The sequence below is a fragment of the Lactuca virosa genome, chromosome 7 (assembly GCF_052849685.1).
Source record: "Lactuca virosa cultivar CGN04683 chromosome 7, Lactuca_virosa_CGN04683_v6, whole genome shotgun sequence".
In the NCBI taxonomy this organism is placed as follows: Eukaryota; Viridiplantae; Streptophyta; class Magnoliopsida; order Asterales; family Asteraceae; genus Lactuca; species Lactuca virosa.
In genome coordinates, this window is record NC_136432.1 from 58,494,920 (window position 1) to 58,513,635 (window position 18,716).

At 35.8% G+C, this 18,716-nt stretch overlaps 1 protein-coding gene and 1 pseudogene across 1 annotated transcript; both read left to right on the forward strand.

Annotated features, from left to right (window-relative positions):
- The first annotated feature begins 9,586 nt into the window (after positions 1–9,586).
- Positions 9,587–10,911, forward strand: LOC145127861 (putative F-box/LRR-repeat protein 23). Its single transcript, XM_079062985.1, has 2 exons — positions 9,587–9,855; positions 10,425–10,911. Exons 1-2 carry the CDS (start codon positions 9,587–9,589, stop codon positions 10,909–10,911), a joined length of 756 nt encoding a protein of 251 aa, XP_078919111.1.
- Positions 10,912–17,002: 6,091 nt separating this feature from the next.
- On the forward strand, positions 17,003–17,980 carry LOC145126679 (putative F-box protein At4g05475; annotated as a pseudogene).
- Positions 17,981–18,716: the final 736 nt, after the last annotated feature.

Genomic DNA, 18,716 nt, shown 5'->3' on the forward strand with positions numbered 1-18,716 from the left:
ACCCTGGAAGGGCTTAATACGCTTTGGAAAGCGTGGAAAGCTAAATCCAAGATATATAGGGCCTTTCGAGATTCTCGCTAGAATCAGCCCTGTAGCTTTCCACGCTTTCCACGCTTTCCAAAGCGTATCCCGATAGTGAAGGTTCGCTGGAACGCCAAGCGATGACCGGAATTCACTTGGGAGCGAGAGGATCAGATGAAACTGAAATATCCTCGTCTTTTTACTTAGTTACTTGTAACTATTTAATTGCTTAAACTCTAATTTCGGGACGAAATTCCTTCTAACGGGGGGATGATGTGACAACCCGAAATTTCTATTCTGTACAACCATTCACTTCAATAGAAGTCAGAACTGTTTATGCTAACTGTTATGCTTTTTGGAGTCAGTTTGAGTGTTTTAAAGCTTAGTACTGCAAGGGATAACTGGAGAGAGGATACCCTAGGGTTTATTGTGCATCAATAAAGTCTCAAAACTCCAAGAGTTTGGAGTTTACGGCCCAAACATGGTGTTTACGGCCGTAAACTCTAAGGAGTATAAATATGACACTTAGTCATTTTACTCACTTTTTCACATTTTCAAAGCTAGAACATCAAAATCCTCTCAAGTATCATCCGATTTTCCTTCTTGATCTTCAACTTTGTAAGTGTTTCTTGCCTTAATTAGTTGATATCTTCCTTAATCTAGTGATCTTACATGATTTCATCCATGAAATCATTCCATTTGTGTAGATCTTCAAGTGTTCTTCATTCCACCAAGAACACACACTAGTGTTCTTGGACTTTTAGCACCCTTACAAGCTTCTATATTGTAAGTACTCTTACCTTAGCTTGTTATAGGCTTGATATACTTGTTAAACAACTAGAAAACATCAAGAAACATAAGATCATAGGAGTTTACGGCCAAGGCAATCTCCTTGGACCGTAAACTCAAATGAAAGGACCATTGTGTGCCCTAGTCCCTTACCAAGCCTTGGATACTAGTCTAGATCACATCCTTGAAGTGTATAGGACCTTCATCATCAAAAAGACCAAGAACCATTAGAGTTTACGGCCGTAAACTCATGGAGAAATGGTCCATGGGCCGTAAACTCTATAAGTTGGTGCAATGGTGCCCCAATCACTTCCTAAGGCTTAAACTTGAAGTTAGGATGCTTCTTTATGACTTGGAAGACCTTAAAACTTGAAATGGTAGGAATTACCATGGGTTTACGGCCGTAAACTCATGGGTTTACGACCGTAAACTCCATGGGAGTTGGTCCCAAAACCGTAAACTCCAAAAGGGTTTACCCTTGGACCTTAAACTCAAAAGCAAGGCCCTACAACCCTTAGATGCAATCCTTGGTACTTATAGCACTTGAATCAAAGTGTTTTCATGTCCTAGGGTGTCTTAACTTGGTTAATTAGTTGTTTAATGACTAATTGGATACATATATGTGTTATTATATGTTAACTAGGATCTCTGTGTGTGTGTTCAAGTCTTCACTTGACACTTAGCATCCTATACAATCCGTTCATCTAAACCACTCACTACAGGTGAGTTCATACCCCTTAATCAACCTTTTAAATGATTTTAAATGCTTTTAAGGGGGGGGGGATACAAGTTGATCTATTATAGTTATTATATCAATCACATGTGATTAATAACTACCAAACAAGTGGATTTCTTACTTTTCAAACTGTGTTATCAAACAAACAACTTCAAACTGTTTTTATTAAACTCTGTTACATGTCAAATACTTTTATTAAACTCTTTTACATGTCGAATACTCTTATTAAAGTCTTTTAAAACTTATATTCTGTTAAATGTGTATCTATGTAGATATAGTTATATAAGTAGGGTTGAAAGGACTTAGGACTGATAGCTCAACCTACCTCCTGTTCCTCATTTGGTTGTGGACTTAGGGTATCGGGTGTTTGTCTGAAGGTTGTTTGAATCCTAGTTATATATTATGTATATGTATATAGATATAAAAGTTCCTTCTTTCTATTCAATACCTTTGGGTAGCAAAGGTATACAATCATGTTCATACATACAAACAACATCACTAGTAAGCTATAATAGGCATAGTTTAGGAAGTTACTAATACTATTACTAGAACAATGAAACATACAAGGATTCAGTTCATACATACATACTAGACAGAGAAAGAACATACAATACAGCTAGTACATACTATACATTACAATACAGCTAGTACATACTATACATTACAATACAGCTAGTACATACTATACATTATACTAGGGAACATACTATTATGAAAGACAGAGAGAACATACATACATACTAGACAGAGAGAGAACACACAATACAGCTAGTACACCAATACATATACAAGAATACGACTATAGTTATGTGAGCCACGTAACGGGGCATGGCATCACCTATCATGGCTCGTTTTGTATCAAGAATCTCCTTAAGTGGGGAGCGTTGAGTTTGTGTATAGATCTATACTAGATTGACTATCCTACACCTTGCTGCTCGCTACAGTGGGACTTGCAAGTCTACGGGTGCCAAACGTCATTCCTTCCGACGTCTTACATCGTCGTGTTTCTAGTCGGTAGTATGGTACAGGCCAATCACATAATACTTTAAATAACAAATGGTTTAAGGTAGTTAGTACAACAGTAGTTACTTAATACAACACTACAATACTATTTTATTTTCCCATTGCATTCACTTTGTGATCTTCACACAATGAACAGTAATGTAAAAACTATATTTTTGGTTAATGATAGTCAGATTTGGGAAAATACATACTCTTACAAGAGACACACACACAGATACTTGATGCCTTGGTAGAAGGCTACTATTAGTAGTAAAACATAGGGTTTTCTAGGAGATTCAAACATTTTGCAAACATACACAAACTTTTACAAACTTACACATCACTTACTTACAAACACTTTCATACAAACACTGACACTAAAATACTTATGATCTCACCAGCTTTAAAGCTGATACTCCCTTTCAAAATAACTTGTATTCTCAGGTCACCAGTAGACAGGTACCGACGCCAGGTTTTGAGAAGATGGAGCTCGTTCAAGACTCATCTTTTATTTTGATTTATATTTTTAGTGTCTATTAACTTGACAGAACACACTTGTATTAAATTATATTATTAATGCAATGGATGATGTTGTTGCTTGTTTACTACTATTCATTGTTGTGATACCGAACATGACGTCCTCCACCCCCGAACGATTCCGCCGTTCCGGTTTTGGGGTGTGACACCTTAATATAATTGGTAGGAAGATTAGTATAAACAAAAGGTAGAAGGATATTTGATTTTTCTGGAAGAATACTAAATAACACTTAAAAAATAAAATATTCTTATAATAACTTAAGAAATTTTTGAAGGGTAAAATTTGTAAAATTTCATTACGGTTAAATTGTTTTTTATTTCACTATATAATATGGCTTTCAAATTCCAATTGTTTATAAACCAACCGACCAAATAATGTACTAAATGGAATTTTTATTCAAGTATATATACAAAGTTATACAATTTTATAGTATCTAAAATTATGCAATTTTTAATAACAGAAATGTTTTATTTTAAATAGTCTACATGTTATAAATTGATTTTAAAATAGTCTCTATCTTTGTAAATTAATAAATTGTTTGCAAATATTTGATTATCCATTATGATTACCAATTATTATTAATATTTTTTTATTAACCGTGCTTTTCTTGCAATTATTATTAATATTTTTTTATTAACAGTGGTTTTCATGTGTCTAAACTTTAAACATCCTCTCTAATAAAGAAAGGTTTTTTTTGCCATTTGTCACATTTTCATTCAATTTGCCAAATGTCATTTTGTGGTTATTTTGAATTAATTCTTTTTCCATATGTCATTTTATTAGTTTTTCTATTTTATTAAATTTCACATTTAATAATTGCAATAAATGTAGTAATAAATGAATTTCAATTTCATTAATCAATTTACCTTTTAATTTCAAAATTCCCAAAATTAAAGCTCATTAATTTCTTTTATTTATTTAAATTATTAGTTTAAATTTAAAAAATAAAAAACATTTATATTATAATAATTCATTATTTTTCTTATTTTCTTATAAATTCAAAGTTCTCAAATATTTTGACCTTTATATTTAACTTTTTTTTTAAAATTAACCCATGTAATACATGGATCTCACAACTAGTACTAAAATATAAACCCATCATTGGAGAAATATTAAATAATGTAATTAAGGATGAATTGGACATGCCTTTTTTTTCTTAGAGTACTGTATCTGTAGAACGTCGCAAGGTGTAGGGACAATTTTTGTAATTTAGACCTCTCCAATAGAAAACGGGGTTTTTGATAACCAGAACGACGGTTATGATCCAAACACAGGTGAAACCATCGTTTTTCATATGTTCAATCGCGTCGACCTCCGCTGCAGATGTGTATTCTGTTGAACACGACTCTTTGTATGGGAAACAAAAAGACTTTTATTAAGACACTTAAGAAGACCTTACACTTTGTGAGACTACTACACACTTTGCTCTCTTTGAGGCTTTCTTGGATGGTTTGGAGCAAATGAGCTCCACACCTATTTATAGGCCTCTTAGGAAGGTTCTAGATACTAGTATACACTTACTAGCTACTAGATAACTCTAGAAATATCTAACATACTCTATATGCTTCCATATGTTTCTAGAATATTCTACCATGTTCTGGAGAGGTCTAGGTTGCTCCAGTGTCTTCTAGAATGATCCATAACCTTCCAGGGTCTTCCATGTCGTTCTAGAGTATTCTAGACTCTTCCGGTATATTCCGGAGTCTTCCATAGTCTTCCATAATGTTCTAGAATCTTCTAGAGCGTTCTAGAACAAGCTAAAGTCTTCTAGATAATATTTGTTCTATTGGGCTAGTGATGATCTTTAACACTCCCCCTCAGCACTAGCCCTCATTCTTCGTACCATGTTAAGCTGACAACGAAAACCTTCACATTTTCCAATACTTAGTCCTTTGGTGAACAAGTCTGCTATTTGGTCATCGGTCTTGATCTGTCGCATCTCAATTTCTTCCATCAAGACTTTCTCTCTGATAAAGTGATAATGCACTTCCACATGCTTTGTTCTAGCATGAAATACTGGATTTTCTGCCAGCCGAATTGCAGATTGGTTATCGCAGTGAAGTGGTACCGCATAGTCAACTTTTTGATGTAAGTCCTCCATTAGGAGTACCAACCATGTACTTTCTTGAGCTGCTACGGCCGCTGCTTTGTACTCCGCTTCTGTGGTTGACAATGATACGGTTGGTTGTCTTTTACTACACCATGATATTGGCCCCGACCCAAGCTTGAACACATACCCAGTGGTTGATCTTCGGGTATCATGGTCTCCTGCATAGTCAGCATCACAATATCCAACCAACTTGCAGTCTTCTCCTTTTTTATACAAGAGACCATAGTCAATTGTACCTTTGACATATCTTAAGATCCGTCGGGCAGCATCCAAATGAGGTTTCTTCGGATTTTGCATGTATCGACTCATAACTCCAACTGCATAAGCAATGTCAGGCCGAGATAAAGTTAGGTAGATAAGACTACCTACTAGTTGTCGATACATCGTTCCATCGTCCAACTCTTTTCCTTCATTAGCACATATCTTGGTATTTGGCTCTATTGGTGTTGATACTGGCTTACACTCCAACATGCCAAACTTTTGAAGTATATCTCTTGTATACTTTTGTTGGCAGAGGAACAACCCTTCCTTTGTACGATCAACTTCTAACCCCAAGAAGTGTTTAAGCTCCCCCAGCTCTTTCATTTGGAATCGCACCGATAGATTTTCTCTTGTTTGATGGATTTCTCTTTCGTCATCCCCGGTGATGATCAAGTCATCCACATAAACCAACACAATTGCCAACTTCCCTTCTTTTTCTTTGACGAACAGGCTTGAGTGTGCATGTGTAACTGAATAACCACTTCGGGTAAGAAATTCAGCAATCTTACCATACCAGGCTCTTGGTGCCTGCTTCAATTCGTAAAGAGCTTTTCTCAGCTTGCACACATGAGTGGGATTAACTGCATCCTCAAATCCCTTTGGTTGGTTCATGTAGATCTCCCGATCTAATTCTCCATGCAGGAAAGCATTCTTCACATCCATCTGCCATAATTTCCAGTCTTTACTAGCTGCAAGAGCTAGCAGCACCCGTACAGTAGTTATCTTCGCCACTAGACTAAATGTTTCATTATAGTCCAATCCATATTGTTGTGAGAACCCTCGAGCCACCAAACGAGCCTTGTATCTTTCAATTGATCCATCTGTGCGTCGCTTTAATTTATAAACCCACTTGCAGGAAATGGGTTTTATATCTCTTGGTCTTGGTACCAGTTCCCACGTTTGATTCTGCTTTAAGGCTGTAACTTCTTCTTCCATTGCCTTCTGCCAAGCTTTATTCTTAATTGCTTCTTCATATGTCTCCGGCTCTTTAACACCGTCTTCTAAAATAGCCGCATTAGCATACTTGGGATTAGGCTTTCGGATTCTTTCCGTCCTTCGAAGTTGTGGAGGCGGCGTCTCCCTTTCACCGGCATTACTTGTTTGAGTTACTTCTTGCTCAATGACATCAGTGTCGCTCGGATCTTCAGGTGTATCAACACTTGACCAAATGTGTGCAGTTTGCTCCCCCATCTTTTGTTTTAAAACTTCTTCAATATTTTCCGAGTCTGGTAATACTTTCTTCTCTAAGGACCACCATGAAGATGCTTCATCGAACACTACATCTCTTGAAGTGTAGCATCTTCCGCTTGTTGGATCACAACACCTCCATCCTTTTCTTTGATTGTCATATCCAACAAATATACACCTGACTGCTTTCTTGTCAAACTTGCTACGTAAATGACTAGGTACAAATACGTAGCAGACACAACCAAATACTCGAAAGTAGCTAATAGTAGGTTTCATGTTCCATAGTGTCTCAAATGGTGAGATGAAACCTAACCTTGGTTGGGGAAGTTTATTGATCACATGGGCAGCAGTTCGCATTGCTTCAGCCCAAAATCTTCCTGGGACATTCTTCGCGTGTAGCATGCTTCGACAAATTTCTGCAAGATGTCGATTCTTTCTCTCAGCTACACCATTTTGTTGAGGTGTGTTGGCACATGTGAATTGATGACGTATACCACATTCTTTTAGATAGCTATTGAATTCTTCCGAGGTGTATTCTCCTCCATTGTCTGAGCGTAGACACCGAATCTTCTTTCTCACTTCTCCTTCGACCGTTGTCTTGAATTCTAGAAACTTTGAGAATGTTTCAGATTTTTCTTTCATGAAGAAAACCCACACATATCTCGAATAATCATCAATGAATGTCACCATGTACCGCATCCCGCTAATTGATGTCTGCTTGACTGGACCGAACACATCCGAGTGAATTAACTCTAGTGGCTTCTTTGCTCTAAAATTTGACTCCTTGTATGGTAATTGATGAGCTTTACCATACTGACATCCAGCACAAACAACATCTGTTTTAACTTCAAGTTGAGGTAAGCCACTGAGCATGGATTTCTCCATTATTACCTTCAACTTGTGATAACCAACATGTCCCAGCCGTGCATGCCATAGATCTGCTGTCTCGTTCTTACGAGTCTTATCTACATAGGCAGACTCTGCGGAGAGAACATAGACGGACTCCACTCTCCGTCCTTCCATTGTTGGCTTTTCTGATATTTTAAGATCTCGATAGACCTTCACATCTTGTGGGCCAAACAAGACGTAGTTTCCTGATGATGTTAGTTGCGATACCGATAACAAGTTCTTCTTCATACCTGGCACGTGATAGACATTATGTAGTGACACCATGTCAGATTTATTACCAGGCATGATCGTTGTTTTGCCAATCTGAGCAATTGGAAGTCGTGCATTGTTGGCTGTAAGAACCATGCGACTCCCTTTGTACTCCTTCACGTCTTGTAGTTTGTTCTGATCACCAGTCATGTGATTGGAGCATCCTGAATCAATGATCCAGTCATTCTCATAGTTGATACGCTCTCCCATCATTGCCATGAGCGCCAACTCGTTTTCTTCTATGGCGCATAATGCCTCAGCATCCCATTCATCCTCTATTTCCTTTTTGGAAGTTACGACATTGCTTTCCACAGACTTTTTCTTTGACCAACAATCTTTGGACATGTGGCCCCACTTTCCACAATTGTTGCAGTTGCCTTCGAACCTCCTCCCCCGAGAACTCTTATTGTCGGTCTTTTGAGATCTCCATGGTTGTGAGGTTCCTGGCTGACTCTTCCATTTGTCAGCATTTTTGTATCCTTCTTTAGAAGGTGGCTTGAAATTTCTCCGACTTTTACTTGTGTAGAGTGCTTCTTCTTCACTCTTCAGCGTGATGCCTCCCATTTGCTTAGCCATAGCTTCTTGGCTGGCCAACAAATTCTCAAACTCTACAAGTGATGGTTGAACGGGCCATCCTTGTACAGCAGTAACGAAGCTTCTATATTCCGGCCTCAGTCCATGGATGATGATCCTCTTCATTCGAGCTTCTGTAATGACGGATTGCGGATCTAGTTCAGTAATCTCCCGACATATCGACTTGACCTTGTGGAAATATTGAGCAATCGTCATGTCACGTTGTGAGATTGATAATAGCTCGTTCTCCAAAAGTTGTAGTCTTGTATCATTCTTCTTTGAGAAAAGCGTCACAAACGTGTCCCAAGCTTCTTTCGGTGTGTTCTCGTCCCGAATATGCTCCAACATCTCTTCTTCGATTGTGGTCTTCAAGGCAAACATTGCTTTGCCTGCTTTGATTTTCCATTTGCGTAGAGCGCCATTAACATCTTCCTCCGGAGGCGTGGTTTCGCTTCCGCCAACGACCTCCCATAGATCTTGTCCTTGTAAGTAGGACTTCATACATGTTTCCCATGTTTTGTAGTTGTTGTTGTTGAGTTTCTTGATTCCTCCGACGACTTGGAGATCACCCATCGTGTTGGCAGTACCTCGGTAATACCAAACAAGCTAGTTTCGACACTAAACTTGCAGAGTCACAAACTACTCACGATACAACGAGAATCACTCGTTCTCACTATCAAGAAACCTTGCTCTGATACCAGATTGTTGAACACGACTCTTTGTATGGGAAACAAAAAGACTTTTATTAAGACACTTAAGAAGACCTTACACTTTGTGAGACTACTACACACTTTGCTCTCTTTGAGGCTTTCTTGGATGGTTTGGAGCAAATGAGCTCCACACCTATTTATAGGCCTCTTAGGAAGGTTCTAGATACTAGTATACACTTACTAGCTACTAGATAACTCTAGAAATATCTAACATACTCTATATGCTTCCATATGTTTCTAGAATATTCTACCATGTTCTGGAGAGGTCTAGGTTGCTCCAGTGTCTTCTAGAATGATCCATAACCTTCCAGGGTCTTCCATGTCGTTCTAGAGTATTCTAGACTCTTCCGGTATATTCCGGAGTCTTCCATAGTCTTCCATAATGTTCTAGAATCTTCTAGAGCGTTCTAGAACAAGCTAAAGTCTTCTAGATAATATTTGTTCTATTGGGCTAGTGATGATCTTTAACATATTCGCCAATGAAAAAATCTCCAAATTGGATGGTAATGCCTCACGATGTGATGGTAGATATAATCCAGAGATTGCCTACATTAGAAATTCTCAACAGCGCAAGGAAAGTATGTAGAACTTGGCAGAGAATTTGTAAGGATCCGGCGATGTGGAAGGCCATCCATATGAATACTCGGTATGATGGTTACGATCTCGAGATTCTGACAAAGCATGCAGTCAATCTTAGCTGTGGGGAATTGATTGATATCAGTATCGAGTACTTTGGCAGCAATGATCTCCTTAATTACATTGCCCTACGGTAGGTTTTTTCCCTTTTCCAGCTATACCGCGTCATACTCAAGCTGCATACATAGAGTCATAAACACTATAATCCATGAAACACACTACGGAATTTTGTACAAATTTATCATCTATGTTTCTTTGGTTTGTGTTATACAGTTAATTTGGTTGCCTCTTAATATTTAGAAAATGGGGACTATAATAGAATTGAACACACAATTGAGACAGAATTTCGCTTTGGGAGACCAATGTTAATCATTCAAAACTAAATGCAATATTTTGTCTTACCCAAAAACGAGGGGACACACTCTTTTTGTTCTTTCTTGTGTAACAAAATGTGTTGTTAAGAAAAACCCAATGATGGGACATGTGTGTAGGTGCGTGGTCTCCACATACTTACATACATGTCACACTATTGAGGGTTCATTTTAAGATTAATCTAATTAAATAAATATTAGACAGAATATGTAGAGGGGTATGATTTACCTTTATAGCAACTTATCGGTTGTTTTTTTGGTTTTAATTAGTAGTTTTATATTACTGCAAACTTTTTCTACTATGTGGCTTAAAATGGTGACTTGTGAACAGCTCAAGTAACCTGAAATGTCTTTCCCTTACGAACTGCTTTCATATGACGGGCAGTGGGTTGAGTCAGGCAGTCAGAAAGCTAGCCCAATTAGAGAAACTTCACATTTCTTTAATTGATATCAATGAGGGAGATTTTGAAGTTATTGGAAAGAATTGCCCTCAGCTTAAGTCCTTCAAAATGAGCAAACCATTCAGAGGGAGATTTAAATGCGACTATCATGCCTTCGCCATTGCGTACTACATGCCCCAATTAAACCATTTGGAGCTGTTTGATATTGAGATGACAAATGATGGACTCGAGGCCATTCTTTATGGCTGCCCTCACCTTCAATCACTAGATGTGCGTATGTGTGATAACCTTGATCTTGGTGGGAATTTAGGAAAATTGTGCATGGAACGGATTAAAGATTTCAAGCACAATTCAACACAAAACAGCGGGTTTGATGTTCAAATTTATGACTATGCCGATTTGGACGACTTTTATTAAGGTCATTCATTCCTCTGAAGACGATTTCTATGAAGAACTCTATGAATATGGCTCCTATTCTGACTAGATTAATTTTTTTGAAGGTGACTTATATTATTATTACACTTTTGTTTTGGTCTTTTGGTATATATTATCTGTACTCTGGAGCTTTGTTTGAGATATTATTTATTTGATTAAAATTGGTTTAATGTGGGTATGTTTTTGGTATATATCATCTCTATTGTTTTCCAGATATGCATTTCTTAGGCTTAAGTTGATCCTTTTCGATCATTGTTGTATTTAGTTGTTGGTTGAAAACGTCTATATGGTATTAGATTATAATCCTATGAGAGACCTAACCACCAGACCAAAAGTGAGCATCCAACTATGACAAAAACAGATGATAACAGTTCTAGCTCTTCTTGACACCTTTGGATCCAAACTCTGCCTATTACATCTGCCATTCAAATGAGAGTTGTTTTATATTATTTGGGCATCCTAATTGATGGCACATGTGAATGTTGAATGGAGTCCAATTCCCAAATTGACATTGAAACATTGTGCAAAATTGATCTGCCACTATTTTGAAGGTCATGATTCCATCAATTTGGCTTCTTCCTTCCTAAATGATTTACATAGCCAAAGATGTAAAAGTACAAAATGTTGTACCTTACTCAAAGTAAAACAGTGAAATGTTAAACACTTAACATGTAAAATGTTTTATATGTGGAACAGATGGATTTTAGGTGTATAATAGAAATAGATAGATGTCGTTTGAAAAAAATATTACATAAATATACATTTAACCATACAATTTATGTGTGTCATTCACAAAAAGTAAAGTTCATAGGGGCCAATTTCAATTTAAAATAAAAAAACATAAAAGTGAAGCATATATTCCCCACTAAGAAACTTTCAACCTTGATGATTTGGAATTGTATGTGTTTTGTTGCGTTTAACTTGTTTGTCTGTTTTCAATAACTAATTGTTATTGATAATGTCTTGTCGCAAGCATCGATCAAGAGCAATAAGAAGTGTTTAAACAAGTAAACTATGTTAGCTATTGGCTATTTACTATCTATGTAAATAAAACTATGTTGATATTTCTCGTAGTAAAGAATGTGAATTATATCAAATATTAGTTGCCTAAAGTAGAAGAAACCAGTAGTAGTTTCCTATTTTTCTTGAAAAATATGAATTCACGAAAACGAAAAACGGACAAAAGTAGTTTATTTTGAACGACTTGTTTTTAAATTATTAGGTATGATTTTGCTTCAACGATCTCCTTGATCACATAGTGCAACGAAACTTTTCTTCCCCTTCCCATTGCTATTCACTTTCATACTCATGTTGCACACATACATACCATAACTTCTGGAAAATATAAACATTTAGGGTGCGTTTGGATGTGGAAAATTGTTTTTATTTTTCTAGAAAACGTTTTCAAAAAATTGAGTTGAGTTTTCATTTTCATTTCTTCAATGAAAATTTTAGAAAACGCAGTTCATTGAAAAATATGGAGTTTTTATTTTCCATTTAGAAATTTAGAAAACTTTGAAAAACTATAAATATCATTTTTATAATTTACATGCAATTTGAAAAATAGAAAATATTCATTCACTTTGAAATTTTTTTTAAAAACTGAACCACCTAAGCCTCACCACAAAAAAAATGTCAATTAGTGACGAAAACAAAATGATCACTAACAATAGAAGGAGTCGTCACTAACTGATTTAGTGACCAAACTTCTGGTCGTCACTTTTCGTCACTATAGGTCCGTCACAAAAGTTGATTAGTGACCAAAATATAAAAGTGGTCACTAATTAGTGACTAAAATATATTGGTCACTAAATCTGTGACGACCTGTTTCATCACTAAATGTTGTCACTAATCGATGAAAGTCGTCACTGTTTTGTTCAATTAGTGACCATAAAAAGTCGTCACTGATTTACCCAATGAGTGACCAAAAGAAGTCGTCACCGAGTTACCCAATTAGTGACCATAAAAATTCGCCACTGATTTACCTAATTAGTGACCATAAAAAGTCGTCACTGATTTCGGTTGCTATTTATTACATTTAACCCATTTAAGTAACTAGCATATAACTATTCTCAAATTTAAACAAACGCATAATATACGGCACATAAATGACTAAAAGGTAAGCACATCATACATTCACCTTTGTACAAAGTAGGATTATACACAGCCTCTTCTTTACTATGAAAATATAAAAATATTACATCAATCTGGGAACATATGTAGAAGTCAATCACCTTCTCATATTCAGATTCAAGAAACTTTGACTTCTTGTCCATTGGCATTATTCCCTCGTGAAATCAATCAATAATTCAAATTAAATCAAGAAATCAAATGTTGTTTTTTTTATGTTACTCTTTTTCAGTTTTAGGCTATTTACAAACTTTTCAATGTCATATATAACCAGGAAGATACATCAAGTGAGTCAATTACAACAAAATTGCTAACAAATAGCCAAATAGTAAGTGGAAATGTGGAATATGAGAACATGAAGAGTAAGTAGTAACCTTCGGTCACCAAGTTCACTTTCAAAAAAACACAACCCATTTAATAAATAATAACATACATAATAAAATAATCTATAATTCAAATTTCATCACTTCTTCACAAACAGGAGTCAACCTAAGATGGGAATAATTCCTTATTGCTTTCGGGGATGCAATATCTTCAGATTGTAATCATGACTATCACTTCTTCTTAGCTGATCAAAAAAATAAAAAAATAAAATAAAATTTTCAACATTTTCTAGAAAAATAACATTAACAAGATTAAAAAAACTAACCATGAGTAATTGAGGCTTAGCATAAGCAATAAACTTTCCTTCACTGTTTAAAACTTGAACCACCTGTCTTGCACGTTTTGCTTCACTGTTAAAACAAAACTCTAGGAATATATAAAACACAGTAAAAATTAAAAATAAAAACCTTCATGATTTCATGATTCTTCCATGGCCCTTTATCAGATAGAAGACACCCCCTTGATCTGCACAAGTACACATGCCACCCAAAAATTTAGGCAATTTACTGTAAAAAAGACTGTTAATTGAAATATTTTTTTAAACATTTATGTTATATAATAATTATAAAACATATATGATTACCTGGAATCGATAATCTCAACTCAGACAATTTATTCTCGTTTTTGCATCCAAGAACCTGAGAAATCACCAAACATAAAGATTAATTCCTAAAACAGTTATGAAGAAAACAATGAAATTCTTTTAAGAGGTAATACAAAAACATATGTTATGACTTATGAGCTACATACATGAGACTTTGAAGTTGTTTAGGTATCAGCAATCTAAGTTTGACAATCTGCCATGGTCAAACATCAGACTAAATAGAGATCTAGAAAGGAGAAAAAGCAACAAGATGAAGTCAACATGCATGGGAGACATGATATTCTTGTCCATTATTTAAGGAGAAAGTGACAAATCCTTTGGATTCTTCTGCCTCTTCTGCATAATTTGATGCAAAACTCCGAATCATTATTGTCATCAAAATTTTGAGTCAATCCGGCATGGTTCACCTATAACAAAAAAATAATCTCCTCAATTATCATGAATGAGAAAAGGAGTGAACTATATTATGAATATTTTTAGATCCAATAGTAGAAGGATGTTAGAGATATACTGAAGCGAGTTAGCAAATAATGGATCAGAATGGATAAGGAATGGATCCCGTGATTGCCTCCGAATATGTATATAGTGTATAAGCAAGCAAGAGTGAAGAAAAAAACATATATGATGAGAAATGGGAGCATCAAAGTGATCATGCTTAATCATGTTTCCAAGCATTACAAACATGGTGACTGTAAGTACACCCCTGTGAGGATCTACCTTGGATATATCCCCATTTTGCCTCAGATCCATTTCTTCTGGATTCCTCCATAATATTTATTCTAATTCTAGTTCTAATGCTAATGCAGCCACTACGAAAATGCTGAAATTTGATGTTTTTTATGTCAAACCTAGTTAGCATTCACATTATCATACTTTTCCTACTTGAAGTATAACAATGTCTTAAGATACTTTCTAAATTCAAAATGTAAATCTGGAATAGAGACACTGGAATAGAGACACTGACCAAACAATTTTGTGCTATTGCAAATGATGTTTCTCGCGTCAAATGTTTATAAATCAAAATGAAGAACAAGATTCAACTTATTGTAAAGAGAATAAATCAAAATGTGCTTATAGTATGTGAGGACTTCCCCCAAATTGAAAAAGAAATTGACTTACAGGGGAAAATTCGGGGGAGAGAGTGAGAGTCACGAAGGACAGGTTAGAAGTAGTAGCAATTGACGGCCCACGACATTGGTAGCAAAATAATCCAAATATGAAAAACATACGAACATAACCAACATAATCTTGCTCCGGCAGCCGCAATGATTTGTCGATCGTATACCACTCAGATCGTTGCTGATAGTACCGCAGACGATTCATCTTGGGTGAACGTCCGGTGGTCTAGGTCAACCACCGTGGGTTCGGTGGTGCCACAGTCGATGAGGTAGTGATCACCGGGGGAGAAAGCGGAGACAACGGCGAGGGAAATTAGAAGAAGAAATGTAATTCGGATCGACATCGCTAGCATTTGATGATTCTGAATTGGAAATTTAATCAAAATTTGATGAAATTTAATCGATGTGAAGAAGAAATTTGGGGTCTTGACGCGTTGTCTAGCTTCACTGTCATGTCATTACCTGTAGACTTTTTCAACTTGAGCGGTTCTTCGACGGTGGCACCTTTTTCTCCATTTTCAAGTTTGGCCACCATAGTTTCAAACTTTACAAAATAGACACGAATTATTTTCGGTTGAATAAGAATGTGTTTAATAACTAGTTTTCTCAAAACAGATTATGATCTTTATTTCTCAACTTCTTAGATTTAAAATAATCAGTTTTAGATAAATCTGTAATGGCCTACGTGTATTGTATCTGACACTCGTATTTTAGGGTAAATCACATTTTAACCCTTGTGGTTTGATGAAGTGTATTGATTTGATCTAATTTTTCTATTTCTGACATTTTCATCCATATAAGGTTTGTGTTTTTTGTCATTAGGATAGACATCGTTTGATTGTATTTTTTCCGTTTAAGTAACTATATGTTAGTAACTTTTTAGGGTTAGTCACTATGAATCAAAATTAAGTATTTTTTTCCTGTTAAAAGTAACTGTTTGACGGTTCAAATATTTTTGTAAAACTTCAACTAAAATGTCATTATTTTTTCATATATATAGTTACCACTTTTTTCTAGTCACTAATTGTTTTTATGTCGTAATTCAGTGACCATGTTAAGTCGTCACAATGTGGGTTTGATAAACAAATTGCATTTAATGACCATTATTTTTGGTCACTAAGTCTTTAATGCAGTGACAACTATTTTTGGTCATTAATCGTCAAATCAGTGACCACTTTTTAGTCACTAATACTTGTTATGAAATTAAATATATAACTATCAAAAAAAAATTACGGTTAGTGACCGGTGAGTGACGACCATAATAGAATTGGTCACTAAACTTGTAATATTACCAAAAGTCAGTGACGACTTAATATATAGTCACTAAATGATCATATTAATGACCAACTTTTTGGTGGTCACTAAAACTTTGGTCACTACAAGGGACTTCTCTTGTAGTGCCTGTTTTCAGAATTTTCTTAGAAAAAAATAATTTTTTTCACAACCAAGTGCACTCCTAGCCCTTCATTCAATTTCAAACCTAAAAACATCTTACTTTAAATTTATTTTATATTTTACAACCAACTAAAATGTGTTGTTATCTTGTAAACAACCATAAATATATTATAATTTCGATAATTATTTTGCCTAAAGCTAAAACAGACGAAATCAGAATTTGGTTGTTATTTTTGAAAAAAAAAATTACCCTATACAAAGTTTCCTTTTTTTTATACAATTTGTTTTATTAGAATAAGTAGGGATTAACATGCAATAGTTTAGGGCCAAGTTTTATATTTCACTATTCTATGATGATGGAACAGAGGATAAACGAATTACAAATAACGAAACGTCAGTTACTTGGAAAGATCAAATAAAATCACAGTGTTTCTTAGTTAAAATGGCGTCGACCTCCTCCGCTGCGGAGTTGTCAATGGCAGTGAAGGATTCTCCAAATTGGCTATAAATGCCTCACGATCTGATGGCAAATATACTTCAAAGATTGCAAAGATCCAGCGATGTGGAAGGTCATTGTTATGCACAAATCGATCGTTGATTTGGTTAAAGATTACGATCTCGAGACGCCGACTAAGCAGGCAATCGATCTCAGCTGTGGGGAATTGATCGATATTAGTATCGAGGGGTTTGGCACCGATAGTCTCCTTGAGTACATTGTCACACGGTAGTTTTCTTCCTATTTCCCATCGATATTCAATTTCATACTTATTCTGCACACATACACATCATCAATGATTAAAAATATACATTTAGCCTTTTTATAGAAACACGAATTTTGGTCCAAATCATCATCTAAGGTGTGTTATTTGTTGTAAACAGCTCAAATAAGCTGAAATGTCTTTGCCTAAAGGATTGCCATATGTGCTGCTTCAAAATCACAGGCAGGGGGCTAAGGCGGGCAGTCAAAAGAGTACCCCAATTGGAGAAACTTAAGCTTCATAACATCTGCATCAAGACAGAAGACATTTTAGTTATTGGATGGAATTGCCCTCAGCTCAAATCCTTCAAGATGATCACAGTGGTTAGTGGGACATTCAAATGTAACTAATATGCCTTTGCCATTGCAAACAGCAAGCCCAAGTTAACCCATTTGGAGCTGATCTATAGTCATATTACAAACGATGGACTTAAAACTATTCTTAATGGATGCTCTCACCTTCAATCCCTAGACCTCCGTAAGTGTCATAACCTTGATCTTGATGGGAATTTAGGAAAACTGTGCATGGAAAGGATCAAAGATTTTAAGCACGAGTCAACAGGAAACTGTGAGTTTGATTTTCCCAGTCATCATATTTCTGTAGTATGGAGGACTATAATGACAGTGAAAGAAGGTATTGAACTAATACGTTTGGAAAGGTGACTTTTTATCTATTTGCTTATAGTTTGGTGAATGTGGAAATGCTTTTGGTTCTCTTAAAGCTACCTCGTCTCCATCACAAAAATTGACAAATCTAGAACAATGTGAATGAAAACAAATATTCTTATATATTTTCATCTCTATCATATATTTCCAGCCATGCATTTCTAAGGATTAAGTTCATTTTTCCTATCATTGTTGTATTCATTTGTTGGTTGAAATCAGCCATGCATTTCTAAGGCTTAAGTTTGTTGGGGTTGAAACACACTTTTATTCAGAACTAGAACAAAAGAGAAGAGCTTACACGCTCAATATTACAAGAAAAAGAAACAACCCTCTAATACTCACTCTAAGTATTACACACTACACTCTCTGTTTTGTGGTGTCTTACAACTGATATTACAACTTCTATTTATACTAAAGCTAGCCACTATAAGTACTGTGACAATTTATTGTGTTCACCGTGTGAAATAAAGAAGCTGCCAATTCTAATTGTTATTGTCAACAAAGGAGGCATTCATTTGTCAACAAAAGAGGGTGGTGCAGCTACTCATGGCAGGTTCACACCCAAGTAGGTTTACACTCACATTCTCCCCCTTAAACCTAACTTGGCTCGAGATTCGTCACTCCGATCATGTTTCGCATTTCACCATGTTTCACGTATGCTAAAGCCTTTGTAAAGATGTCTGCCCGTTGATCCTTCGAGTTGACATATTCCACTATAATTTGCCCACGTTCA

What these genes read in the sequence shown, in the direction of transcription:
- LOC145127861 (XM_079062985.1), top strand. Translation starts at nt 9,587, where the DNA reads ATGGTAATGCCTCACGATGTGATGGTAGATATAATCCAGAGATTGCCT. An exon ending in CTTAATTACATTGCCCTACG is followed by an intron (nt 9,856 to 10,424) that starts GTAGGTTTTTTC and finishes ACTTGTGAACAG; the next exon opens with CTCAAGTAACCTGAAATGTC.